General features: G+C 48.6%; 1 protein-coding gene across 4 annotated transcripts in view; it reads right to left on the reverse strand.

Annotated features, from left to right (window-relative positions):
- The window catches only part of THRA (thyroid hormone receptor alpha), a 145,196-nt gene that overhangs the window by 57,197 nt on the left and 60,782 nt on the right, over window positions 1-27,217 (reverse strand). For 3 of the 4 annotated variants that reach the window (XM_053259118.1, XM_053259117.1, XM_053259119.1), the window contains exon 2: window positions 10,942-11,201. In XM_053259118.1, the coding sequence (XP_053115093.1) occupies window positions 10,942-10,994 (53 nt within the window). In that variant the 5' untranslated portion in view covers window positions 10,995-11,201. Of the gene's footprint in view, window positions 1-10,941; window positions 11,202-17,891; window positions 17,910-27,217 lie in introns of those variants that run through there. The other variant, XM_053259116.1, reaches the window with a different exon arrangement.

Here is a 27,217-nt window from a genome sequence, read left to right on the forward strand (position 1 = left end):
CTTCATCAGTGGCACTAGTACTGACATATCATGCTCCCATGTAGTGCTTTAGAATATCCAGCATTAGTGTCTATATCCAACCAGAGCTGTAGCTATACGTTTCCTCTCTCTGACCCCCAATCCGTTTGGACTTCTAAAACATATATTCTATATATGTATAGTTCTCTTTGTATAGGGCAGAATGAAAGACAGAGCTACTTTGCGGAAGCAAAAACCCAACATTTGCTCCATCATTCTTCCCACAGTGCCTTCTTTTCTCCAGACCAATTGTAAGGATTGGTTGGGAGCCCTGTTACAGCACCTTGGAGTGAACTGGACTTAAAATTGGAGAGTCCTGGGTGCAGGACTCAGCTCTGCTGCTGCCTCACTCAAAGGCCTTGGGTGAAGCATTTATTTTCTTGGCCAACTGTCCAAAACAGGATGGTGGGCGATGCTGCCCTGTTGCAAGTGAGGGTGAATGCAATGAAAACGATCAACAGCAACTACAGAACGTTGTTCTGGTAAGAACTAATCTGATTACTTTCCATTCACCCTAATCTTAATTGATAATTACCATCCTCACAAGTTAGCCCAGTTCAGCCTTCAACGTTCACATATCTGCCATCTTGGATGACATCAACACAATCTATGCTGTTGAGGTGTCCCTACAACTATACTAAATTTGATCTAAATCGGTTCCCATTTGGGTCTCAAATGTTCACACATCCACCATCTTGAATCCTTACAAAGTACACTGTTGAGGTGTCCCTATGTATCCCTAAAGTGGTAGCAAATTTGGCCCAAATTGGTCAAGTGGTCATAAGTTAGCCCACATGCACCTCAAACGTTCATGTATCTTCCAACTTGAATCAGGGTGGATGACATCATTACAAACGATGCCCTTGAGCACTGCTCCCTCTAAGGCGTGTGCCCGTGCACACACTCACAAGTTTTCTGATGTCTGCTCAGTTAATTTTAGATCCCACTGAGGTTGGATTAGGAAGGTCCCACTCTGAATGCACATGCGCACACAGTGCCTTGATATTGCTGCCCAGGACAAAACTCATTCCACACAGAGATGAAAAAATTAGAGGGACATAGGAAGCTGCCATATACTGAGTCAGACCATTGATCTATCTAGCTCAGTATTGTCTACACAGACTGGCAGCGGCTTCTCCAAGGTTGCAGGCAGGAATCTCTCTCAGCCTATATACTTACATGGAATGTTAATGGATTAAGGTCACCAAATCGTAGGCAAGAGATCCTACATTTTTTAACAAAATGGAACTATCACATCTATGTTCTGCAAGAGACCCATTTCGAAAATGAGAGCCACCGCTTTTCGGCACAACAGCAATGGACAGTGGGCCCATCCTTCTGGTCCTATGATGGGAGTGGCAATGCAGGGGTAGCGATATTGTTTAAAGACAGACCTGATCTCAAAATCGAGAGGGTATTGGAAATTGATCAGGGCAGACTAATGTATGTAGATTTTACTGTCAGGGGTGACCCAAGTTCGGCAACCACTCTAAGGCTCGACCGAGCTTTTAGACTCTGTGCCATATATGCCCCGGTACAATCACACCTTAGGAAGGCTCTTTGGGCTAAACTAAAAGATATATGTGACACCAAGCGCCCTGAGCCATTTTTGGAAGGACGGTATAGAAATTGAATTATTATTATTGTTATTATTATTATTATTATTACCCATCTCTGAATGTAAAAGTGAAGGGGCCCCAGAGTCCAAACTGAAGTGGGTAGATACAGTAAACATTTTGGGGACTGAAAATGGGATTAAGGGAAAAGTCTGGGGAGGAAATTGGACAGATTGGGAAGAAAAAGTAATGCTTAAAATCACCATGTGGAAAAAATGGAGCCTCGCCATGTACCAGAAAGCGGTTTATATCCGGACTTACCTAATACCCCCGGTGCATAACCTGGCGGTAGTCTATCCTCCTCCGCTCGATCTCCTTCGGAGAGTTGAAAGCCAGATCTTCCGTCTAGTATGGCACACAGCGTCCTTCCCTTTGGCCCGTGCGGTAGCATTTAAGGAGGTTGAGCGGGGAGGCCTAGCCCTACCTGCCCTGCAACCCTATTTTGTAACTGAATTCATGTCCTACAATTTTGGAAACTGGATTTTCGTGAATGTCCATAATATGTCCAACCTCCTGCAAAAAACCTGGGTCTCGCTTTTCGCTCTGCATTGGCGCAAGTCAGCATGGGGCATAGCATGGTGGGGGAAAGGATCTTTCAATGGTAATATCACACAAGTATTAAAAAGAGAACACCCGGACTACTTGAGAGATTTGTTATTCACACTTAAAAAATGGAAGGTTGAACCGGATCTATTTAAAGGATCCTCCTCAGTTAAGCAGCTAAGGAAAACAATTTATGGAGAGATTCTAGAAGTGGGTTTCTTAAAACCTGATTTAGAACGTAAACACTACAAACACCATACTTCACAGTACTTGTTGCAACCCGATCACCCTATCGCTCTCTTTAAGGAGAAAAAAGTCCCTTTCAATTTATGGGAAACAAGGTGGCGCTTATACCATCAAGTACTACCACTTAATGCGGCTAAGCCATGGCTCCCAGAGGACCAGCAAGAGTGCCCTAAAATCACCTGCAAACAGAAAGCTAGTGAGCTAGGCAAAACATTCAGGGAAACCCACTCACATTTCTTAAAAGAGTGTGTGGTAGCCAAAAGAGTGTGGCAGGGAGTAAGCAAGCTGTTAGAGTGGCCTGATTTGGAAAAACAGACTTGGGAAGAACTAACATCGGGTTTGAGCGCTAGAACCTCCTTTCAAGGTCCCAGAAAGAAACCTTCAAGGAAACGGGACGGAACGGGTGCCCTCATACTAGGGAATTGGAATGCTCCCCTCCTCGTAATCAGGTTAGTAAACCTGTATGTCATTTATGCAATGCTCCTGCATAGGAATAGGGAGGGAAGACGCGACCAAGAGGTTCACGCAGATGAGACAGTAAATCTCTTCTGGAAAAGTTTGTATGGTTATGTGCAAAAAGACAAGAGTATCTCTTCTAAACAGCAATGGGACAAATTGTGGAAATGGACATCGGACATAACCCCCCAGATTACCTGATGTGCCTTGAAATCCCCCACCCCCGAGTTACAGTACTACCTGCATATACTTCATAACCTTGTGGGTTTCCAAATCATTGTGTGTAAATCTTTGTAGATATATCATGTACAAACAACCACCTTGTATATAATTGTGCTTTGGTAACGTACTGTATGCTTTGGTAGTTTGTTGGTTCAATAAAAAAATCTTGTCCTATAAAAATAAATAAATCTTGTCCTATCTTGGAGGAGCCAGGGAGGGAACTTGGAACCTTCTGCTCTTCCCAGAGCAGCTCCATCCCCTGAGGGGAATATCTGCAGTGCTCACACATCAAGTCTCCCATTCATTGGCAACCAGGGCAGACTCGGCTTAGCTAAGGGGACAAGTCATGCTTGCTACCACCAGACCAGCTCTCCTCTGCCCTTGAGCCATCCCAATGTGTCCCTACAGCTGCCTACTGTCCTTTCACTAATATCTTGACTGATAATTACCATCCTCGCAAGCTAGCCCAGTTATGCCTCAAACATTCATCCATGCACCTGCCATCTTGAATTGGGGTGGATGACATTGCCACATACTGCACCGCGGAGGTGTCCCTATGTGTCCCGACAACGGTACCCCATTTGGTTCATGTTGGTCCAGGCGCTGTGAAGTTGATCGGGGAGGGGGGGGCACACAGAATGCCGGGTGATCTCATAAGCTTACTTTCCTTAAGTAGGCTAAAAATAACTTTGCAACAAAAAGCGGGGGAGGGAGAAGGAATGTACCAAAGAAAGCAGTTGCAAAGTTGCGAACTTTAGGCTCAAGGTGGCAGGAGGGGAGGGAAAGCGTCCCTAAGTAATCGGTCCCCAGCCCCCTTGGCTGTCCCTGCTGCCAGTGCCTCATGCCAAGAAAGTCTGGGCAAACAGGAGGAAACGGCGCAGCCAGCCGACAGGCAAGCAGTCTCGGCGGCAACAGGCACCTGCTGCGTTGCAGGATCCGAGAGAGCCCTGTCGATGCCAGTGTCAGAGAATGTGCCCATTATCCTGGCCACCCTCGCCACCTCCCCTGGCCCTTCCAGATGCCACAGACAGAGGGGTAAACAGGCCTGGCTTGCAGTCTGGCACACACGGAGGAGAGAAGCCCTCCCGAGGACTGCCACTCTTGCAGCAACAGAACTGCAAAGGGAATAAGATCACCACTGTTCTGGCAACAGGCAACCGAATGGCAGACCAAGGACCAAGAGTATTCTCCCCATCCCGCCCTCCCCCCCCCCCCACAAAAACACAGACCCTCTAAGCAGAAGGTTCTGTGCCAAGGAATGTCCAAGCACTGCTTCTCCAAGGATGCACATGAATGAGGTTTGCATCGGTGAGTACTGAGTTCGTATCTACAGCATACCACAGCAGCTCAGAGACTGAGCTGTGAACCAGGAAGTCCTGAGTTTGAATCTTCCCTCTGAACATAACCCCACTAGGTAGCCATAGGCCTTTCAAGCCTCAGCACCCTCCCCCCCCACCTGTAATATAAGGGAGATAATAATACAGATCTACCTTTCAGGGCTGTTGTTTGGACTGCTGAAATAATGTAGGTAAAATTCTTTGCACCCTCTACAGCGGTCTATACACACTACTCATGGCAATTGCAAATGTCTCAGTTTGCAAGATAATCAGTGTGGACCAGAGAAAATACAGAGCCAGACCAGTGTATTCCGCACTCCACAGCCTGGCTGTATTGTCTCGATTGTATCCTTTCGTGAGAACAGCCCTGCAAGATAGACAGAGACATTGCTAAAGTCACCTAGTGAACGTCATGGAGACTGGACCTGGATTGCTCATGTCCAAATGCAACACCCTGTTGTACTGCAACCTAGAAGAGGCGGCAGAGGCCCAGAGAGGCCCCCATCAGCTGTCCAAGGCATGACATTTCTCACTGCACACAGTTCCTTTCCAGCCTGACCCCTCGGGCTGGTCACCTTCCTCCAGTTGGCCAGCATCTAGGGCATCTCGCTGGCCAGTGATGGAAGCCAGACTAACAATCAATCTGGATTTGATCCAGAGATACAATCCTTATGCTTTGTGGGGATGGCACCGGGGCTCAGTGGTGCATATGGCCCCAGGTCCAAACCTTGGCATCTCCCTCCTGATAGGGTTGGGAAAGACCCACTGGAAACCGTGGGGAGCCAAGGGCAGGCCAAGAAAACCGCACTAAGCAAGATGGACCAAGGGTCTGGCTTGGAGTCAGGAAGCTTCCTACATGCCTGTGTGGTGGCTGAGCACATCTAAGGAGGAGGGTTCCTTCCCCTGCTGCCTCCAAACCCAACACACTAACCTCACGTTTCCCGAACATCCGCTACCCAGAGGCAGCCCTTCTTTCTAGATTGAAATTGGCATCCCACTCTTACACCTTGTATCACACACACACACACACACACACACACACACACACACACACACTCCGCTTGTCCTGACTGCAATTGTTGCGTATCACAGATATTTACAAATGTTGTGCCAAATAAACAACCTTAAGGAATTCTGACATGGACGTGCAGAAAGGTATAATGCACAAGAAGCAGGAGGGAGGGGAGGGGAGCGAAAGAGAGGGATTGTTTTTCGCAGCACATAGGAAGCATCCTGCTGGATGAGACCAAAGGCCTACCTACTCATTTCCCACAATGGCCAACCATTGTTCCCGGGAAGCCCATAAGCAGGAGATGAGGGCATCCCCCCTTTCCCACTGTTGCTCTCCTGCAACTGGTATTCAGAAGTGTACTCCCTCTGAGGTAGCCTAAAGCCATCAAGGCTAGTGGCCACTGATAGGCTTGTCCTCCATGAATTTGTCTAAGGCCCTTTTAAAGTTATCTAAGCTACTGAACATCACCACATCTTGTGGCAGGGAGTTCCACAGTATAATGTGTGGTGGGCAGAAGTACTTCCTGTGGTTTGTCCAAAACCTCTGGACAGTCAGATTCTAGCATTGTGAGAGGGGGAGGAAAAACCTCCCTCTCTCCACACCACACAACCTTGTAAATCTCTACCAGGTCCCACCTTTTTTCCTAAACTAAAAACCTCAGGACATTTTTGCCCTTCCTTTTAGGGAATGTGCCCCAGTCCTCTAATAACCTTTGCCGCAATTTTCCAGGTCCACAATATTCTTTTTGAGATGGAGTGACCGAAGCTGTACACAGTATTCTGCTTGTGGCTTCACCATAAGTTTGTATAAGGGCAGTTTTATTTTCAGTTCCTTTCCTAATAACCCCCAACCTGGAATTCATCTTTTCACAGCTGCTGCACACTGCAATACTTTCATTAAGCTAGCCACTAAGACCCCAAGATCCCTTTCTTAGTTAGCACCACTGGTTCAGTCCTCAACAGTGGATGTGGGACACACACAGCTTGCATAGGAAGCTGCCATATCCTGAGTCAGACCATAGGTCCATCTCGCTCAGTATTGTCGAAACAGACTGGCAGCAGCTTCTTCAAGGTTGCAGGCAGGAATCTCTTTCAGCCCTATCTTGGAGATGCCAGGGAAAGAACCTGGAACCAAGATGCTCTTCCAAGAGCAGCTCCATCCCCTGAGGGGAATATCTTACAGTGCTCACACTTCTAGGCTCCCTTTCATAAGCAACCAGGGTGGACCCTGCTTAGCTAAGGGAACAAGTCATGCTTGCTACCACAAGACCAGCTCTCTTCCCATTACCTTTTGGAAACTGCGGTACCACTCACACAACATGCTGGTTAATCCTGCTTGTGCTGGGGCATACATTGTGTCCAGTTCTGAGCATCACATTTTAAGGAGGGCACTGATAAAATGGAACAGGTTCAGAGGAGGGCAATAAAGAGGGTGAGGGCTCTGGAAACCAAGTCCTATTGCAGGGGTGAAGAAATGTTGGTTCAGTTTATCAGCCAGACAAAATATTTTACTCACGAAGCTACGCTGGTAACAGTCTTCCCTCTAATCTTTTTCATATGTGTTTTGTTCTGGGCGACAACAGCAAGGCACTATGTGTGCACATGCATTCTGAGCGAGACCTTCCTGATTCCACCTGAGCAGGATTGAACATTAACTGAGTGGACATCAAAAAAACCTGTGTGTGCATGCACATGAGGGAACACTGGTTGGTACATTACTCATCAGGACATTTTCACTTGACAGGCATCCTTTTCCACTCATCGTAGACTAGTGGATTTCTGCAACCCTGCCGATTAGGAATAGAGGAAGGAGATGGGTATGCTTAGCCTAGAGAAGAGGAGACCAAGGGGAGATATGATTGCCTTCTTCAACTATTTGAAGGGCTGTCAGTGACAGCCTCTCACATAGGAGGAGGAGCAGATTTATCTGTTGCAGCTGGGGGTAGGAACTAATAGGTTCGACAAGGATTTGACTCCAAAAATGGAGCAGAATAATTCAAGGAATTAATCTTGAAATGCTGAAGATGCCAGATCCGTTTCGACCTTCAACAGGTTTTCTTCATTAGCAACAGTGTAAAGATTGATGGCTTCTTGTGATCAATCAAGAGGTTTCAGGAAACAGAAGCGATGCCAATGTCGTTGATGAGGTTCACTCTTAATTTTTCTCCTTTCAGAATGATAATATTAAAAGTCCTTGTATCTGTATCCTATCCAGCCATTATTTCTTAGCTGCTGCTTCGCAAAAGGCGTCACTGATGCTTCCTGAAACATCCTGATCGATCACAAGGAGTTATAAATCTTGAAATGACATGGAATGAGACAGGCGTGGAGGGAGGCTAGCAGCAGCCTGGGTATAGCTCACCACCACGGCCCCCCTAGGCACGCCTCGCACGTCACATCAGCGTCTGACATCAGACACAGGGGGCATGGTTTGCTTGCAAATGGGGCTGCACCCCCCGTTTGCAAGTGAAATCCGGCCAGCACTGCGTTTGAGGCACGGCCAGAGCAACTCTCCCTGCTTTTTAAAGGCAGGGAGAGTCGCTCCGGCCGTGCTGTGAACACGGCGCAGGCCGGATTTTACTCGCAAAAGGGGGGCGTGTCCCCATTTGCGAGCAAACCACACCCGACATCTGTCGTGGGGGGGGGCATGGCTGGGGCACAAGGTGCGTCCCCTGAAGTGCGGCGGCCCGTGTTCTTTGGACCCGTTCGCACTATGGTGGCTCCGCCAGCGGAAGTAGATTGAGGCGAGGCATTTGGAAGAATTCCCTCACCGTGAAGAAAACGGTTTGACAGTGAAACAGTCTGCCTTGTGCAGTGCTGGGCTCTCCTGCGCTAGAGGTTTTCAAAAACAGGGATGCTGTTGCAGTTTCCAAGCAGGGGTTGTGGGCTGCATTTTGAAAAATGGTGGTTTGACAGCCAAAAGGGGGCTTTGCTCGTTTCCCATTAATTTACTATGATGAACCAGCTGGTCTATGGGAGGAGAGCTGGTCTTGTAGTTGCAAGCATGAATTACCCCCTTTGCTAAGCAGGGTTCACCCTGGTTTGCATTTGAATGGGAGATGTGTGAGCACTATAAGATATTCCCCTCAGGGGATGGGGCAGCTCTGGGAAGAACATTTGCATGCTTGCATGCAGAAGCTTCCAAGCTCCCTCCCTGGCATCCTTAAGATAGGACCGAGAGAGACTCCTGCCTGCAACTTTGGAGATGCCACTGCCAGTCTGTGTAGACAATACTGAGCTGGATGGACCAAAGGTCTAACTCAGTATAAGGCAGATTCTTATGTTCCTGCACTGAGCAGAGGGCTGGACTAAAAGACCTTCACGGTACATGCTTACTCTAAAAGTCTTTTGTACGTATCCACCATCTATCACTCTGACAAAACTGTGAATCCTGATTACAGCATACCACAAGCAGAGAAGATTCACCATACCAAGGTAACAACGGAGCACATATCTAGATTCCTCAAGCCAAGTCAGCCAAGATGCTAATTGCAGCAGAAGACTAAAACATGCCATCATATCTCACCTAGGAAACCACAACGCACATCCCTAGATGACTCAAGTCAGCCAAGCCACACACAGGGCAGCAGAAGAATACAACATACTGTACCACCAGATCTCTTGGGGGGACTAGTAAATCTGACCTGAAGAAGAAGGGAATGGAGAGGGGGACTAGGTGACTAGGACAGCCAGGGATAAACAGAGGATAAGGGAGAAGAAGATGGGCAGGGCAACTTAACACCCACCACCTGACCCCTAGCCCCACTGCCCCTGCCAAGATCTTCTAACACCCCTGCCAAGGTCTTCTCTAATTTCTCAGCCTTTGAAAGCTACTGCTTACAGGTTCCCAAGTTGTGCCTCTACAATTTCCAGCATTAAAAATCTGGGTTTTTAAATTTAAAAAGAAGAAGAATTAGGAAAAGACCAGAACAAGAAAGCTGACATTTCTCAAGATGTCAAATTCCAAGCTTGACACCAGATTCTACTACTGTACAGGGCACTCCCCTGGAACAAAAAACGGAAAAAAGAAAAAAAGTCCAGGGTTCAGCAACATGAACTGGAGGCTTCTAGCTCTTGGAATGCCAATCTTTGCCATATGAGCTGAGGTTTCGTCACCCTGCAAACAGAGCCAGGAACCTGGCCGCATGCCACCATTTCCATCAGCTCCTGATCCTGTTGCAACCTCTGTGTGCTCTTGTGGACTCACACATGGGCTCTCCCACAGATGCATTAACACTCATGCAGCCTCCTGCACACACAGCTCTCTGACCATTCTTTCAGAGCACGGATGCCTTGCACATATGTTATCACGCCTGTAGAAACTGTTGCTGTGCTGCTGGGTCTGCAACCAAGTCAGAAAATACAGAGTGCTACATGCAATGCAACTCTGCAAAGGCGTCCACAAAAGTGACTGTTCCTCCTGGCCACACAGACCTATATTAAGTCATTTGCAGCCAAAAAGAAAAACACGTTTTGGCTGTTGTCACTTGCAAAAACCAGGGAAGGGCCAGCTACATGCTACTGTATAATGGAGCTGTGTGCTTGTTTTTTCTTGTTAAATAGAATGCACAGGGGCCCAATATAACAACATAAGAACAGCCTTGCTGGATCAGGCCTATGGCATATCTGGTCCAGCACCCCGTCTCACACATTGGCCCGCCTCTGGGAAGCCCCACAAGCAGGAGGTGAAGGCATGCCCCCCTTTCCTGCCATTGCTCCCTTGCAACTAGTATCTGGAGGCACCCTGCCTCTGAACCTGGAGGTGTCCTATGGACATCAAGATTTGTAGCCACTGACAGACTTGTCCTCCATGAATTTGTCTAAACTCCATTTAAAGCCATCCAAGCTGGTGGCCATCACCACATTCTGTGGCAAAGAATTCCATAGATTAATGATGCGCTAGATCAGGACTGTGGTGGTGGTGCTTTGCTCCTACCATGGTTTCCAGCAGCGTTCCCTGTATCAGGATTTCCAAATGTTGATGACTCCAACTCCCATAATCCCCAGCCAAAAGCCATCACAGTCTTTGCAAGATTTGTATCCTTCACATAGGAAGAAGGAGCAGAGGAGGATGGGAGTTGTACTTAACATCTGGGAATCCTTGTTACAGGGAACACTGGTCCCCATTCATATCAGCCTTCCCACCCCCACCCCACAACTATTTGATCAAGGAGAAAAACTCCCACTGGTATCAACAAAGCTGAGCTACTTGAGCTGCAGAATTCCACATCCCATGGAAGTTTTGTGCTCACAGGATATAAATAAAGCAATGAAGGATAAGAGACTTGCAAATGACCTGAATGATACTAGATCACAGAACTAATGCGCTTCATCATACTGCTATTGACAAGGGTGTCCCCCTTAAGGGGAAAAGGCCTTCCCAGGGGCATTTCCAGAACAGAATCCAGAGCATAACAGTTATCAAGAACCCAGCTGGGATGCACACAAGAGGAACCCCAAAATGCATAACCGGTGCAATAGGGCGGCCTTACCGGGTGTCCTCTGGCTCCGACAGGCACTCCACCGTGCTGGGCTTCTGTTCCATTCACCGCAATTCCATCCAGAACCAATAAGGAGAGACCGAGGTGGGCTCCGCCCCCAGAGGCGACACTCCGCGGTCGCCACGACAGATGCAGGTGCGGGATTTGAGAGGGAGGGGGGTATTAACCGGAGTTAGGAGGCGAGCCCCATTGGACCTCCTTCAGTGCTGGACAACCGCAAGCATTCTGGGGCAAGACGTGAGGACGAGACCCTGCAAGAGACAAAAGGCAGAGACGGTTTTCTTATTTGTTCCCAGGTTCAGGTCCACCACTCCCATCAGCGTGACTTCAGGACAGGGAATAGTAATGAAGAAGATCTGTACTTCATAGGACCTCACTATGATCCTGCTTTAGTGTGTGAGTCTTGAATTTGAGAGTTATGCAAATTCTGAGCCACAACTTGTGCACTCCAAGAACCCAAGCATATGAAGCTGCCTTATATAGGGTCCAACCACTGGTCCAGCTCGGTCAGTATTGTTTACACTGACTGGCAGCAGCTCTCCAGGGCTCTCAAGACAGGGGCCTTTCCCAACGCTACTAGGGGATCTCAAGGATTAAACTTGGGACCTTCTGCATGCAAAGTAGGTCCACTGAGCGGCGACCCTTTGCAGCCATGCAAAATGAAATATGCACATGAAGTTCATGTTTTCACTGGTTTGCCTAATTGGGTCATTTATTCGGCATCCTGAATGTCGAATTTGGGCATAGTGAAGTGGGGAGTGTGAGAGAGAAAAGAAAAGGTTTGTACACTGTTATGTTGTAGGGCCAAGAGTAGCAGCCATGGGGATGAACAAGCAGACGTGCAGAGCACCAAAGCATGGTGCCTTTGAGCATGCACCAAGTGTCTTTTCCTCACTGCAATCAGTTCCTACAAATAAAATAAAAATGCATATTTGCTGACCACACACACCAACATAATCTGAGATGACATCAGGAGTCGGCCACATTTTCCGTAAGGCCTGGAAACTTGATTGTTTGTGAAGAATGAAAGCTGAGAATCTCAGAATGCAGATTTTGGTCCAGGATACCACATTTCTTAATTGCAGTTCTCGAGAGCTAGTGTAGTGCAGTGACTAAGAATGTGATTGGTCCCCAACTGGAATTTCAGTTCTGCTATTAATTCACCAGCTGGTCTTAGCTAGCCATATTTATCTCAGTCTCACCCACTGTACACACACACACACACACACACGTACGTCACCCTAGTACTGTATGTATGTATTACAAGCACATAAACTGGCTTGAAAGATCAGACCAAAATGCCACCAATCCAACTTTTTGTATCAAACAACCCTATTCACAATCATAACGTGATGGAGTAGACAGCCCCACCCTGTTCATACTGATTTATTATTATTATTATTTAATATTATATGCATACTGCTTTTCAACAGAACAATTCTCAAAGCTGTTTACACAGATAAAGAATTATAAGAAGATAGTCTCTGTCCCCAAAGGGCTCACAACCCAACCCAATCCAATCCAACCCTGAGCATCTGATATTCAGATATACTGCCTTGAAACATGGAGGTTCGATTTAGCTATGACAGTTAACAGATCTATCCTCTATCGTTTCTTCTAATCCTTAAGAACCTAGGAAGCTGCTTTATACTGAGTCAGACCATTGGTACTCTAGCGCAATATTATCTACACTGACTGGGAGCAGTGTTCCCTCTAACAGGGATTCCCAGATATTGTTGACTACAACTCCCATAATCCCCAAGCAAAAGCCATTGAGAATCTGAGAATCCCTTTTAGAGGGAACACTGACTGGGAGAGGCTCTCCAAGGTTTCGGGCAGGAGTCTCTTCCAGCCCTTCCTGGAGATGCCAGGGATTAAACCTGGCACCTTCTGCACGCAAAGCAGATGCTCTGCCACTGAGCTCCGGCCCCATCCCCAATCCTTCCAAAACAAAAACAGTCACCTATGTCAATGGCCATCGCAAGGAATTCCACAAGTGTGCTGGGCCCCAAGGGAACACAAGACTCTGTCAAGAGCAACTGTTCTTTCACATCCGTCAGTTGAGGATGAACCTCCAACACCAGGAGCTTTCCCAGGCAGCAGGCTTTACCGTGGGTTTACTGCAGGCCTGCTCAATTTAGGCCTCCCCAGCAGTTTTTGAACTACAACTCCCATAATCCCCAGCCACAGTGGCCAATAGCCAGGGATTATGGGAACTGTAGGCCAACATCTGAAGAAGGGCCGAAGTTGAGCAGCCCTGGTTTACCGAAAGGCTTTATTGCGAGTTCAAATTTATTTAAAAAATTTTTAAAAAATGCAAGAAGTGGGGTTTTTTTTAACCCCAGACATAAATCGGGCTAGACTCTAACGTGCAATGAAAAACTCAAATCATGTGTGAAGTGCTCTGAATATCTTGCACAGACTTTGGCGCAAATCCAGCCAATGTGCAAATGCACACTCTCCATTCCAAGCTAAAAGGCCTGTCTGGAAAGGCTCCAGGCTGTGCTGCAACTCTCAACAGCATCAAAAGACACACACCTAAAACTAGAAGGAACTGGGCTGGGGGTAGGAGGGAGAAAGTCACCAGACAGGTTTTTAGTGGCCTCAACCGGTTTGTATCTCAAACTTTCTTTTCTTTTTCTTTTTTGGCTCTGCCTCGATGCTAAGTGGCAAACACTTTTCCTTTGCATATTCTTACATAAATGCATGCCAGTCTGCAATATCCCTGGTAAACATCCCACCCTTCCATCTCTGAGAAGAAGCATTAACTTGAATAGGTGGGAGATTTAGAACTCAGACCAGAGAACACCGCACTCCTGCCTGGCCAGAACGGGGGGGGGGGGGGGGTTGGGGTTTGAAGCTGTCAATCCTGGTTCAAAATCCAACTGGGTTTATGTTTAGACCAGTGTTCCTTCCAACAGGGATTCCCAGGTTTTGTTCACTACAACTCCCAGCATCCCAAGCTGCAATGGCCTTTGGCTGCGGATTATGGGAGTTGTAGTCAACAACATCTGGGAACCCAGCACTAGTTTTCAGTGCAGGGCTCTCAATCCTGGAACCTGGGAAATACCAGAGTGCCTCTGAGCATGGAAAGAGAGATCCTTTGCTACCATATATACCTGCACTTGGCCCCTTCCCCCAAGAGCCTGGGCTTCCAAGTCAACACAGGCATGGCTGAGTCCCCGAACCTCTCGTTTTAGAAACCACCACTTTGATGGTGATTCTTTCTCCCTTCAAGTAGAACAGAAATGCAAACAAGGGGATTGGGCCTGGGGTGATCGCTGTGGACATTATGACGCAAAAGGGAAGGCGAGACAGACTGAGGACCGAAGCAAGGAAGAGACAGGATCCTTGCAATCACAGTGGAAAGAGAAAAGAGGGAGGGATCCTGCCTCAGTTTCCCCAACTCACTCCTATGAGGTGCTGTCACTGCCTGGGATCTCTTTTCCTCCACTCTTGGCAGGGGTTAAGCAGAAGTTAGGAAGCTGCTATGCTAGGCCTGGACCCCTCCCTCTTCCCCCCACTGCAGCCCACTCTCCGTGCACAGATTTTTCTGCTCTCTTCTCCGCCTGCAGCCGCCACCCCTCCCCCCCCCAATGCAAAGCACTCTGTAAGGAAACCTGCAGCTCTCTGGAATGTTGCCAAAACTGTGTAACAGCATCAAAGGAAATGTGAAAACAGTGAGGTCCTGCCGGCCTCCCCAGAGGGGAAAAGAAGAGAAAGACAGGGAGGCCCAGCTGTGTCCTCAAGTGACCTCCCTGTGGGGATTAGACCCTCCTGGAATGGTCTGGCAACAGCATGACTGGGAACTGGGGTCACACAAGGACACGGGACAGAGTTCTCCGAGATGGGGAGCACCATGGGGGAGACTGGCAACAGTTGGGGAATGGAGTCACCATGTCCCGAGGAGGGCTGCTGGCCTTACCCCCAGCAGGAATTTAATCGCAAGGGGAGGGAATGGAACTTTGACCTCTGGCACTGCAAAATCATGGGGTGCTCTTACATAACCCTTGCATAATATTCATGAGCCTTATCATCCATTCATAAAGCACGTCACTGTAGCCAAAGGTGTGTGTTGCCACCTCTCTTGAAAGAACGGTAGTTTACTCCCACATTAAAATCCTGTAGCAATGTACACCACTTCTGCAGTAGTAGTAGTAGTTGTTGTAGTAATAATTTGAAAGCATGACTGATTTTTAAAAAACACATGGCTTGCTTTTTCTTTTTCAACTCTGTCCATATAAAAGCTAGTTTTGAACATTGTGTCACGTTCTAGCGTGACCCTGAAACCAAACACAGAACAGGGCTATGCATATGAAGGAGCAGCAATCTTGGGTAACTTGTTGTTTTTGGACTACAACCCCCATCATCCACAGCCAGGGTGGCCAAAGGTTGGGGATGATGAGGGTTGTCATCCAAAACCAAGAAGTTTCCCCAAACTGAAGAACAGGGTCATGCTGGGGGTCATGTGGGGGGAAACAGCTTTATTGTTATGATGCATTGTTAACCAAATACTAACATAGTACTGACATCGTGCATTCAAATGTTCAGTGCTTCATACACCTTGATTATGTCTTAATCCTTACAACAATGGTGTTAGGCAGGTCAGTATTATTGCCTCCATATTGCAGACAAGGGACTGAGATGGACAGAGGGAGGCACTTGCCAAAGGCTACTAAGTGAGTTCATGGCAGACAAAAGACTTTCTGGTTCACAACTCAATCTCTTAGCCCAGGCCACAACACATTTCCTTTGGCTTTAGGAGTCAGCGTCAACATTTTGGCACCAGACTTTCCTCTGCTCCTTGATGGGTGGCGGGGTGGGGTGGGGAATTCACCACTCCTCCCCCAGTCTGCTGATCATGGAAACACCAGCAATCACACTTAAGGAAGCAAATGTCCAAAGCCTGAAGAACATGGTGAGAGAATGATTGGTGTACCAGCGATGCCTTGTGGGGGGCGGGATTTCTGAACTCACTTTAGGTATGCACTACCTCTGTTCAGCACTTGGATTTCTGAATGCCTGGGGTTCAAAAATCAGAGCTACAGTATACCCCTTTCCAGGGTGCTTTTTCAAAAACCAATGCAAAAAATTAGATTTTTTAACCGCGGGCGACATTCCAACGCACAATGAAAAACCCGAATCATATGTGAAGTGCTCCCTGATAGCTCACAGGGACATCAGGGTAAATCTGGCCGACATGTGAATGCACACCCTCCATTCAGGAGGAGATGTGAGCTAATAGCCCTGTGTGAAAAACGCCCAGGGGTCTTTGCAATATTTTTAAAAATTACAACATAACTAATGAATACTTTGCAAGTAAATGCAATTATATATATAAATAATTAATACAGCCAGGTCTCTATCCAGCCCCAACATAGCATCCTTCCAGTGGTAATTGCTGGTGTCTATATTTCCTTTTAGAGTGTGAGCCCTTTGGGGACAGGGAACCATCTTACTTTTTTTAAAAAATGTAAACTACTTTGAGTACTTGCGATGGAAAAAAGGTATATAAATATTTGTAGTCGCAGTAGTACTCATTAGCACACCAGCCAGGAAGTTCGATCTCAGTTACAAAAGTCAATAATTAATTTAATTAAAATGACTGGTTTGAAAACAATAACACATCCTTACAAGTCTGGCTAGAACCCTACGTAGTGTTATATAGATAAGCTTGGCAATGTGTTCTAAAAGCCTGCAAGGCTGAACTTGGAGAAAACTTCCTTGGAATTAAACTACTACTGTTCCTCTTTGCTTTTCCTCTAGGAAGTTGTGGCAATCCCATGTTCCTTTGCCTTGAGTAAAAAGATAAAGTGTGCCGTCTGGGAATTATACCAGAGAAGATTTGAACCGGCAACCTCTGGCTTGGTAGTCAAGCCATTTCCCCACTGCGCCAAGGAGGACCAAAGGTTGCTACCTTTAAAAAGGACACTCTCTCCAATTTCCCCTCCCCTGCTCGGGCAACCAAATCAAAACTGTCCACCACTGTCTCTATATCACTGTGTTTTTTCATGATGATTCTAATTATTTCATATGCCAGTTAAGGCTCTCTTAATCTTATTTTGTTTTTAATTCAAAGTGCTCCCTATCCCTAGGGCTTGGCCGGGAAAGAGGACCATTTGAAAACAAATATGTTTTTGTTGCTTTTAAAAACAACATTAAAAGCTAACTGCCGAACAGCCACAAGTTTGCACACAATGACTATTTTTAAGAACTGTGCTGACAAGTGCTACCTTGGGGAGCTGTGCTCTCTTTGTGGAATTTGGAATGTTTGGGATAAAGGCTACTAGAAAGAAGACAAGAGGGGAAGGAGGACGCGACACCAAAAGACAGAAGGGACTCGAGGCCGCAGCCTGCCCATCTCCCATCTCTGACACTTTTGCCAAACTGCTTTGTGGTTTCCAAACATGCAATAAGCATTGCTTGTGTGGTTTCCAAACCTTTCAGTCCACGCGTCATACTTAAAATATAGGAAGCGAAGCCAGTGTCGGACCAAGCTAGGAACATACTGCGTAGGGTCCTGCCAGGAGCAGCTGAAATATCAGGAGAAGGGGTTGGCTGGCCCAACTCCAGTGTGATTAATCCGCAAGCCAGGTGGAGCTGGTGGAGGGGGGAGAGGGGGGGTGCAGTATGCAGGAGTCTGGGCAGACGTATTTCACAGCCTCTTCTTTGCTTTGGAGTGTAGGAGCCTCTATGGGCATGACACACTAAATATGGATATTTTAAAGGATGTGGGAGCTTTGAGCCACAGAACCCTGAGGATGTGCACTTCCATTTAAGTTTTTGAAAAAAGAGTGCAGGTTTGTAGTCCTCATGTTGGAAGACATGTGTAACCACAGCCTGTTGAAGGCTCAAGGGCAAACGAAATGCAATGGCAGGATTAAATCCTGATCTGCTACAATCGCACAGGAAGTGGGATGTGGAGAAGGCCCACAGATTACCTTTCTGCAATTCCTCTCCTTAAGTGCTTTTCTTTCAGCCAAACTCACATCATCAAAATCAGCATCCCAGCAAGGAGAAAGGTACTCTGGACTGCAGGAAAGCAAGCTGCAGGAGGAGGGAAGGTTCCACACACTCCACCTGTATCCTCCTTCTGTTAGCCCCTCCCACGGCACTCCCCACTTTCAGAGCAATTGCTATAAAGCCCTTAAAGGCCTATAAAGCCCTATAATGGCTTAGGTCCAAGGTACTTAAGAGAGCGCCTTCTCTACTGTGAGCCCTGTCGCCTATTAAGGTCATCTGAAGAGGTCCGGTTATAGTTGCCGCCAACACATTTGGTAGCAACTCGGGACCAGGCCTTCTCTGTAGCTGCCCCAGGGCTTTGGAATGCACTCCCTGCTGAAATAAGGGCATCTCCTTCTCTGTTTGTTTTTAAGATGACCCTGAAGACGTACCTATTTTCCCAGGTCTTCAAATGAGACCAAATTTTAAAATTTGAATGCGTTTTTATCTATTATGACTTTTATCTTTTATGAATTTTAAATGTTTTATATTTTATATTATGTTTTAATTCTGTACACTGCCTAGAGATTTTGATATTAAACGGTATATAAATTCAGTAGATAGATAAATAAATAAATAAATCTATATCTATCTATATATATAATTCTCCTGGGTGTGCCCAGGAGAAATGCGTCCCGGCAGCCCAGCTGATTGGCTGGGCTGCAGGGGGCGCCCGATTAGTTGGCAGCACACCCAGGAGAATTTGCTTGCTGGGCGGCTGCGGAGGCAAGGCGGCGGGCCCAGGGCCGCGGCGGCGGAGCCCAGCAAGGTGGCAGCGGCGGCCCCGGCCGTGAGGCGGGGCGAGGTGGTGGGCCCAGAGCGATGGCGGCGGGCCAGGCCATGGTGGCGGGGCCCAGCGAGCGGCGGGCCCAGCGAGGTGGGGCGAGGCGGCGGGGCCCAGCGAGGCGGCGGGGCCCGGCCCGGCCGCGGAAGCGAGGCGGCGGGACTGGCCGGGCCGTGGAGGCGAGGCGGCGGGACTGGCCGGGCTGGGCCCGGCCGCGGAGACGAGGCGGTGGGCCTGATGGCGGCACTCTGGGGCCGGCCAGGCCCGCTGGCTGCAGCGGCCGCACTCTGCCCCGCCGGAGACGGGGGGCGGGAGGAGAGAGAGAGGTAGCCTGGCCTGGCCGGGCCCGGCCGCGGAAGCGAGGCGGCGGGACTGGCCGGGCCGCGGAGGCGAGGCGGCAGGACTGGCCGGGCCCGGCTGCGGAGGCGAGGCGGCGGCGGCCTAGGTGTGCCTTCCAAAATGCGTCCCCGCAGCCCAGCTGATTGGCTGGGCTGCAGAGGCGCCTGATTGGCTGGCGCACCCAGGAGAGAGGACAATTGGCCGGCAGCGCGGGCTAGGGCCGCTGGCAGGCCTGGCCTGGCAGCGACAGGTGGTGCGAGGGCGAGGAGGCGAGGCGAGGTGAGGAGGACCAGCTGAGGGGCGAGGAGGCGGCAGCGGTGGCGGGCCCCGATACTGCGGCAGAAGGTGGAGGTGGGGGTGGGGGGAGAGAGGTGGCTGGCCACAAAGACTGGCAAGCGGCTCTCGGCAGGCCCGACAGGCAGTGGCACTCAGCCCGCTGGGGGTAGGGGCAGGGGCCGCTGCAGCGGCCGCACTCGGCCCCGCCGGAGACTGGGCGGGGGGGAAGGGGTAGCCAGCCCCAAAGAGCGCACAGATGCTCTGTGCGGGGTTGGCTTGTAAATAAATAATAGCGGGAGATCTGGATTTCAACACCTGCATCTGTGGCTCTCTCATGTCCAGTTTGATCTTCAGAAACCAAAAGGAGGGAAGTTGTACAAGTGCCAATTTACTCCACACTTCTGCATGTCCTCTTTTAGCACAGGAGTACAGGCAGCAGTTCTGGGCAGGCCCTTCTCTCACATACAGTGAGGGAAATACACCGGGACATACACTGTGGGGAATCTTTTTCTTTTCTTTTTAGGTAAGCATCTGGTCCTCATGGTGGCGGGGGTGGGGGAAAGGTACCTCACCTCTAGAAGATGGAACAGCTGCTGCAGCTGATTTTATGACTCCCCTCCTCCGTCTCAGACCAGATTGCTGAGCGAGGGTACCATTGGTCATACCTCTAAGGCCTTTTAAAGCAGGGAGAGCCACTCCTGGCCTCGCTGTAAGCACAGCACTGGGTGGAAAATGCTTGAAAATGGGGCGCGTGGCTCAATTTGCAAGCACGCCATGCCCCCAAGTCTGACGTCAGACGCAGGGGGCGTGGATGCCCCCCCCCCACCTTCCTACTCTTCTTTCCTTCCTACTTCCTTCCTACACTTCCCTACACTCCTGCCCTGAAGGCAATGTTGTTATTATTATTATTACTACTGCATCAACAACTTTGTATTCTTATTATGTATTTCAGATGTTCGAGTGCTTCATGTAAATTACCTCAGTGAGTCAGCAGCAGCCAAACCTTGCTGGCCAGGGTTCAACAAGTCAAGTCCAAAGCCTGAGATAATAGTGCCATTGTCATACACATTAGAGTACGCATACCACTCCCCTCAGTTCCCTGTGCCTTGGCATGGTTTTGTCCCCGGCCTAGTGAGCTGAAGAGGCAAGCAGGAACACAACAGTCCACAGCCAGGTTCACAGGCCGCCTGGTCTGCCCCCATCCCCAGTCTATAAATGAGTCCATCCTCCTACTAATCCTTATGACAGCTCTATAAGTTAGGGCTCTTATTATTCCCATCTCATGTTGCAGATCATTGTGTGGGGAGAGGCGGCTAAAACTGGAAGGCATACCTGAAGTTACCCAGAGCTTTGATGGTTAGATGCTGTATCACTGGGGAACGTCGTGGCTCACAGCTCATGCTCCCAGCCACTATGATCCACCCACTGCCCACCAGTGTTCCCTGTAACAGGGATTCTCAGATGTTGTTGACTACAACTCCCATCAGCCCCAGTGGCAACAGTCTTTGGATGGGGATTATGGGATCTGTAGTCAATGACATCGGGGAATGTCCACACCACAAATCAGCCCAGTCTAGGCCACAGTGCCCCAGAAGCTGGAAGAGTGCATACTGCAGAAGAGATGCCTGCTAAGAACTCCAGACAACTCACACAAGTGAGTCAAGCCACAAATCGAAGGCCTAACTTGCCTCATCTTTCTTCCCTAAATGTCTCTCCGTTCCATGGGTGAAATGGGCTCCCCAGCCCACACAGGCTCCATCCAGGCTCTGGCAAATGAGCCCTGGGTTTCAGCTCCCTCCATGTCCCCCTACTCCTAAACACTGGGAAAGCGGCCCCTTCTCTGCACAACACAAAAGGCCCCGTTCGCTTGCTCTATTAGCTAACGAGTTCTTGGAACCCAGCTGAGAGTAAACAAGCCTCATGGACCTGGTGCCAGGGCAGGGCATACTCATGCCAAGCTGTGGCCAGACAGATGCTCTAGCAGAGCAGCCGAGAGAGCCACACACCAAGTGCCCACGGGACAGGCCTCTGGAATGACCCACCAGGCCATACAGGAGTCCAATTACACTCTCAAGGTGGCACAGTGCCCACCCAGTTTCTTCTGAACTGAGTCAGACGTGCTGCCTCCTGATAACTTCTTTCCTCAGTCACACACCCTTTGCAGTCACCAATGCTCTTTCCCTAATAATAATAATAATAATAATAATAATAATAATAATAAGAAGAAGAAGAAGAAGAAGAAGAAGAAGAAGAAGAAGAAGAAGAAATCACCATCAGCCAATTACAAAAAGCAGCTTTACTGGGAACAGCCTATATTCTGCGACGATATCTATAACAACAGCAACAACACTGACAATAAAATTCAGCCATCCCAGGTCCTTGGGAAGGACTTGATGTCTGGATAAAACAAACCAGTCAATAACATCTGCCTGACTGTGTAAACAAGAAATAATAATAAAAATAATAATAATAATTCGATTTCTATACCGCTCTTCCAAAAATGGCTCAGGGCGGTTTACAAAGAGAAATAGATGGCTCCCTGTCCCCAAAGCATTCACATTCTAAAAAGAAACATAAGACACACACCAGCAGCATTCACTGGAAGTACTGTGCTGGGGGTGGATAGGGCCAGTTACTCTCCCCCTGCTAAATAAAGAGAATCACCACGGTAAAAGGTGCCTCTTTGCCCAGTTAGCAGGGGTTTTGACATCCGCTCTTGACATCCGCAATCCTCCGCCACACTGCCAGTCTATGAGAAAAGGCTATTGCAACAGGAAAGAGAAACTGGGGTCACCCACAGACTACTTTAGCCCAATAAGCAAACTGGAGGGTGGTGGCACCCAGGTTTTGAAAACTGAGCCAAAGCCTAACCAGGAGGTTCAACTTTGGGGTCAACTGTCAATGCTTGGCCAGGCAAGGAGGAAGGCCACCAGCAGCCTGGGCTCAGCCTGCCACGCGGACCCCCCTAGCCCTGCCCCCCATGACAGCATCAGTCATCAGACGCAGGGAGTGGTTAGCCACACCCCGTGTCTGATGACAGACGCGGGGTGGTGTGGTTTAGCTCCCAAATGGGGCCGTGCGGCCCCATTTGGGAGCCAAACAACAACACCCCACGTCTGACATCAGATGCAGGAGGTGTGTCTGGGGCGTGAGGCGCAGCAGCCCGGGTTCTTCGAACCCGTTTGCTCAATGGTGGCTCTGCCCTTGTGCTAGGCCTTGGCCTAGAAATCCATAATGGCATTTATAAGAGAGATCCTCTGGGCTGGGCATGAGCAAAATGCATCGCCCTCACCAATGGCTTGCCAACTTCCAAACATCTGGGGTTAGGGAGAAAGGGTTCCAGATGAGAAAACCACTCTTTTCTCCTCTCTGTGAAACTTCAGAGTGTAAGCTCCTTGAGAGTAAAGGCAGCCATCAAGTCAGTGTCGACTCCTGGCAACCACAGAGCCATGTGGTTTTCTTTGGTAGAATACAGGAGGGGTTTACCATTGCCATATCCCGTGCAGTATGAGACGATGCCTTTCAGCATCTTCCTATATTGCTGCTGCCCGATATAGGTGTTCCCCATAGTCTCAGAAACATACCAGCGGGGATTCGAACCAGCAACCTCTTGCTCCCTACGTAAGTTATTTCCCCACTGCGGCATTAGATAGCTTCCTTGAGAGTAGGGACCTGCCATTTTCTGCATATGCTGGAAATCAGGGGATATTAACCTTTTTGCACCTATGAACACCCCCTCCTCCAGCTCCGCAAGTATTACCCATGGACTCCCACCCCATTTATATGTTTCCATAAGCCTCCTGTGAAAATTGGAGGGGGAAATAAATACTCTCTGGAGAGTTATATTCACGAACTAACATTCTGGCCACCTCCAGCCTCAGAAACAAGATGCCTCTAAATACCAGTTGCAGGGGAGCAACAGCAAGAGAGAGGGAATGCCCTCAGCTTTTGCCTGTGGGCTCCTCAGAAGCATCTGGTGGGCCACTGTGTGAAACAAGATGCTGGACTGGATGGGCCCTAGTGGATAGGGCCAGCGGTTTACCCAAGCCTGGACTAACCAGAGTTGTAAATCCCCTGAACCTGTTTCCCACGGCAGGACTTATCCCCCCATACCTGTGCAGAAATGAAAGAAAGCAACAGTGCCTCTGAACGTTCTGCAGAGTGTTTCTGTTTTACCAGCAAAGGTGGTAACTAGCATACACCTACTCCAGGGTTTCTATAGGAGGAAGACTCTCCACAAGGACACATTTTGCAGGTGGGAGGAAACGGATGCTGAACCATACCAGTGAAGCTGTCACAGTCCTGGGCCAAGCAGGGAGAGAGTTCCTATCAGGGAATGTAAAATGCCTATTGAGTTTGTTCTCTTCTTCCAATACCACTCAGCACACTTCCCTTCCACAGTTTATATCTCTTTACTTCTGGGGTCTTGAAGGAAGGGGAGAATTTCCGGGGGGAGGGGGGGAGACACACAATTCTTAACACACACTCTCCCAATGTGGTGCAATATGATGCCAGCTTTGGCAACCGTTTGACAACTGACAGCCGCACTTCCTGGCATCCAAGAGCAGCAGGCAGGAACGGGGCTCTTGAAGGACACCCCAGCACAGCAACTATGCCCTGGAGAGGGAGGGCTCAGGGGACAGGAATGGTTCCCCCCACCTGGGAGGCTTGCCTGCCCCTGCTGTTTGCCTGTGCTTTTGCTGAAGACTAGAGAGGCGGAAAGTAGGTCACATTTTTCTTGGCTGAGGGGGGAAATTCCTTTGATGGATTTATAAAATAGCAAGCACAGAGCTGCTCAGAAAAGGGGGGGGGTCATCGCAGAGAGAAGTGGGGAGGGGCAAGCGAAAGCTTTAGCGGTTCATCAGGAATGGAGGGGTGGTTCAATCCCATAATAGGCAACCCTTTATGAAAGACTCCCCGCTACAAGTGATCTGTGTGGACTGTAATGGGGCACTTGGTGCTGAAGGCCAGATGCAGTGGGGTCTCAGAAAAGGGCACATTTACCTGCAAGAAAGTATTTTAGAATGCAACATTCATATTTTGGAAGCAAAATAGAGTTTAGGGGCTTATATGTGAATTTTGGTGGTATGAGCCAAATTCCAGGGGCAATATACCTATTTTGGCACTGAAACCTGAGCATCACCACATGATAAAATGAAAGTTTTAGATCTCCCCCCGCCCCTGCTCCCCACCACATCACGTTTCAAATTTTTGAAGGCCAGTTCAACCTTGTCTTAAGAGTTTGGCTCAAATCCAATTTCCCCTGCATTCTAGTAGCACAACACACACCGGCATGTGAAATGCAAACTACCATTTTAAGCATTTCACCTTGAACTATTCAAAATTTAAAAATTATCTCTTTAAAAAAAAATTAAGTTACTACCAGATTTCACTGCCACTCTACCCAATTCCCCAGCCAAGGTATCAGGACACAGCTTAAAGCCGTGCAACCACTTCCCTAAATTGCTGAGGTTTGTTCCAGCAACGGCACATTTCCCACACAAACAGCAATCAGCATTGGGCAAAAGTGACGACCAACTACGTAATCACACCAGCAATATTTATATATCATATTTCAACTGTTCAAAGTGCTCACATACATTAGCTTGTTTTCATTCTTACAACAACCTTGAAAGGTAGGTCAGTATCACTATGCCCACATCACAGATGGGAACAGAAGTGGAAAGAGAATGGCTTGCCTAAAGGTCACCTAATAGAGCTGAGACTTGAATGGGAGATTTCACAGCTCACTCACTTTGGGCAATTCAGGGTAACAGAATCAGGCTTGCTACCACTTTTTCAATGACTACAGCCATAAGCAAACTTTCAACTTTATATTATATATACCTACTAGCAACTGAACATATAAGGCCATATTTTTACAACATGCCTATAGTGTGGATAGTGTATAAAATGCGCAAAATATGTTGGTTGCAGAATCAGAACTTCTGGAAATCATTTCTTATCCTGTTACCAATGTATTTTGCACATTTCAGACACTATAATACTTAAGGGTTTTGTAAAAAAATATGACCTTATAGTAGGAGATGTTCTCTTGCTAGTTAATGTCAACTTGAAACTTTGTTATGACTACAGTCATTGAAAAAGTGGTAAGATGCCTGATTCCAGTACCCTTGGAACTGCCCATTTACCTCAATATTATACCCACTGTCAAACAGCCACAAAGCATGACGACTGCACACAAAAAGGGATGCTTGCATATGCACAATGGTCACATAGTGGGGGAGTCAACTGCGGGTTCCCAGTATGTTCACATGTAGTGAAATGGGTGCATGTGAGTAAACATCACCAGGGTTGCAGAAATCCACGAGTCTACTAGTCTGTGACGAGTGAAAAAGGATGCCTGACAAGTGAAAAAAGTCCTAATGAGAAATGTACCAACACATCCTGACTAGAAAAATATTTTGTCTGGCTGATAAACTGAGCCAACATTTCTTCACTCCTGAACATCACCTTTATATCCCACACGTAGTTGGCACACTCCTTTCTATGTAAGGGTGCTGTTTCTACGTCTGCCACATGTCAAGCAGCTCCTAAACCTGCTCCTTAGTGACGGCGGTGACATTCCAATTGTCCTCTTTGAGCTTCTTAAGCCTCCGAGATCCCTTCCCCATATCAGACGACTGACAAAACCCAGTGCAGCTGTCGCACAACCCCTAAGTCAATATTCTCCTCAGGAGTCCTGCTCTTGTGTGAGAATCAAAGGCCTCCACAAAATTATGCACATTTGGGCTGGTCCAGTGCAGCACTTGCTTGGCCAGCACGCCTCAAGCAAGTACACGGGTCAGAGCGCATGCTGGATGCAGGGTGGCCAAAGGGGCTGCCTTGCCCCACAACACTGGTGGGGGCCAGCCCCCTTTCTAAACGGACCCTTGCAAGCTTCGAAAGAGGCACGGGAGGCAGGGAAGAGGGAAGGCTGCCAGCAACTGCCTCATCTCTCCTCCTGCTTCTTACAAGCAGTGTGAGGAGAGGCATTATGGGTCAGACTGGTCCTGAAGGAGAGTCAGCCCCCACAAGGGTCAGACTGGTCCTGAAGAGCTGCTCCAATGGCAGGAGTGGGGGGGGGAGCATCTTGCCATCCTACGGGTGCCCTACAATCTGCTAGGGTGACTGCCCATCTCACCTCATGGAAAGACTGCTCCTGTGGGTGCCACCGGGGGGTGGGATGGACATTTTAAGTGTCAATTAGTAGGTGCTGACCTCCCATACTGAAAACCTTTCCCAGCAGTGGCGCCCAGCACCCACTGCGGCAGAGGAGCAGCTCCGCCACTCAGCTGGCGGAGGCCATTTGTGTGGCCGGCAAACGGCCTCCACGCATGTGCAGAGGGCCAGCTGAGTGGCGGAGCCAATTCTCTGGCGCAGAAGGTGCTGGGTGGCGTACCGCTGCTGGGAAGAGTTCAGGTGCGGCAGTACGGGAAGTAAGCACCTACTAATTGACACTTAAAGGTGCCTCACGCCATCCCCCCCCCGCCACCCCCCCCCCCGGCAGCACCTGTACCAGCCACCAATGCCTGGCTGGACAGATAGAGGGGGCAAGTTTCCTCCATTTTAGTGCTGTTGCCCCCAACCAGGGCACTTTGCTCTGCAAAGGAAAGTTACGGCCACACACGCTACACACCCACAGCAACACTACATTATAGGCACAGGGCCTTCCTTCTCAGTTTGCCCAGTGGATTGGGAATCCTTTTTTTGGTCTAGCAACTTTGCTGGGAAAGTGAAGTTCCAGGCAGAGTTCTGTTTGGATTGTTTTGCAGCCCACAAAACTTAGGGGCAGTAGATGTCCCTGAAGTTGTTATTCCCAGGCACTTTCTGAGGTGAGGCAACTTATAGCAAGGTTGCAAAAGA

Source organism: Hemicordylus capensis, chromosome 6 (genome assembly GCF_027244095.1).
Source record: "Hemicordylus capensis ecotype Gifberg chromosome 6, rHemCap1.1.pri, whole genome shotgun sequence".
Classification (NCBI taxonomy): domain Eukaryota; kingdom Metazoa; phylum Chordata; class Lepidosauria; order Squamata; family Cordylidae; genus Hemicordylus; species Hemicordylus capensis.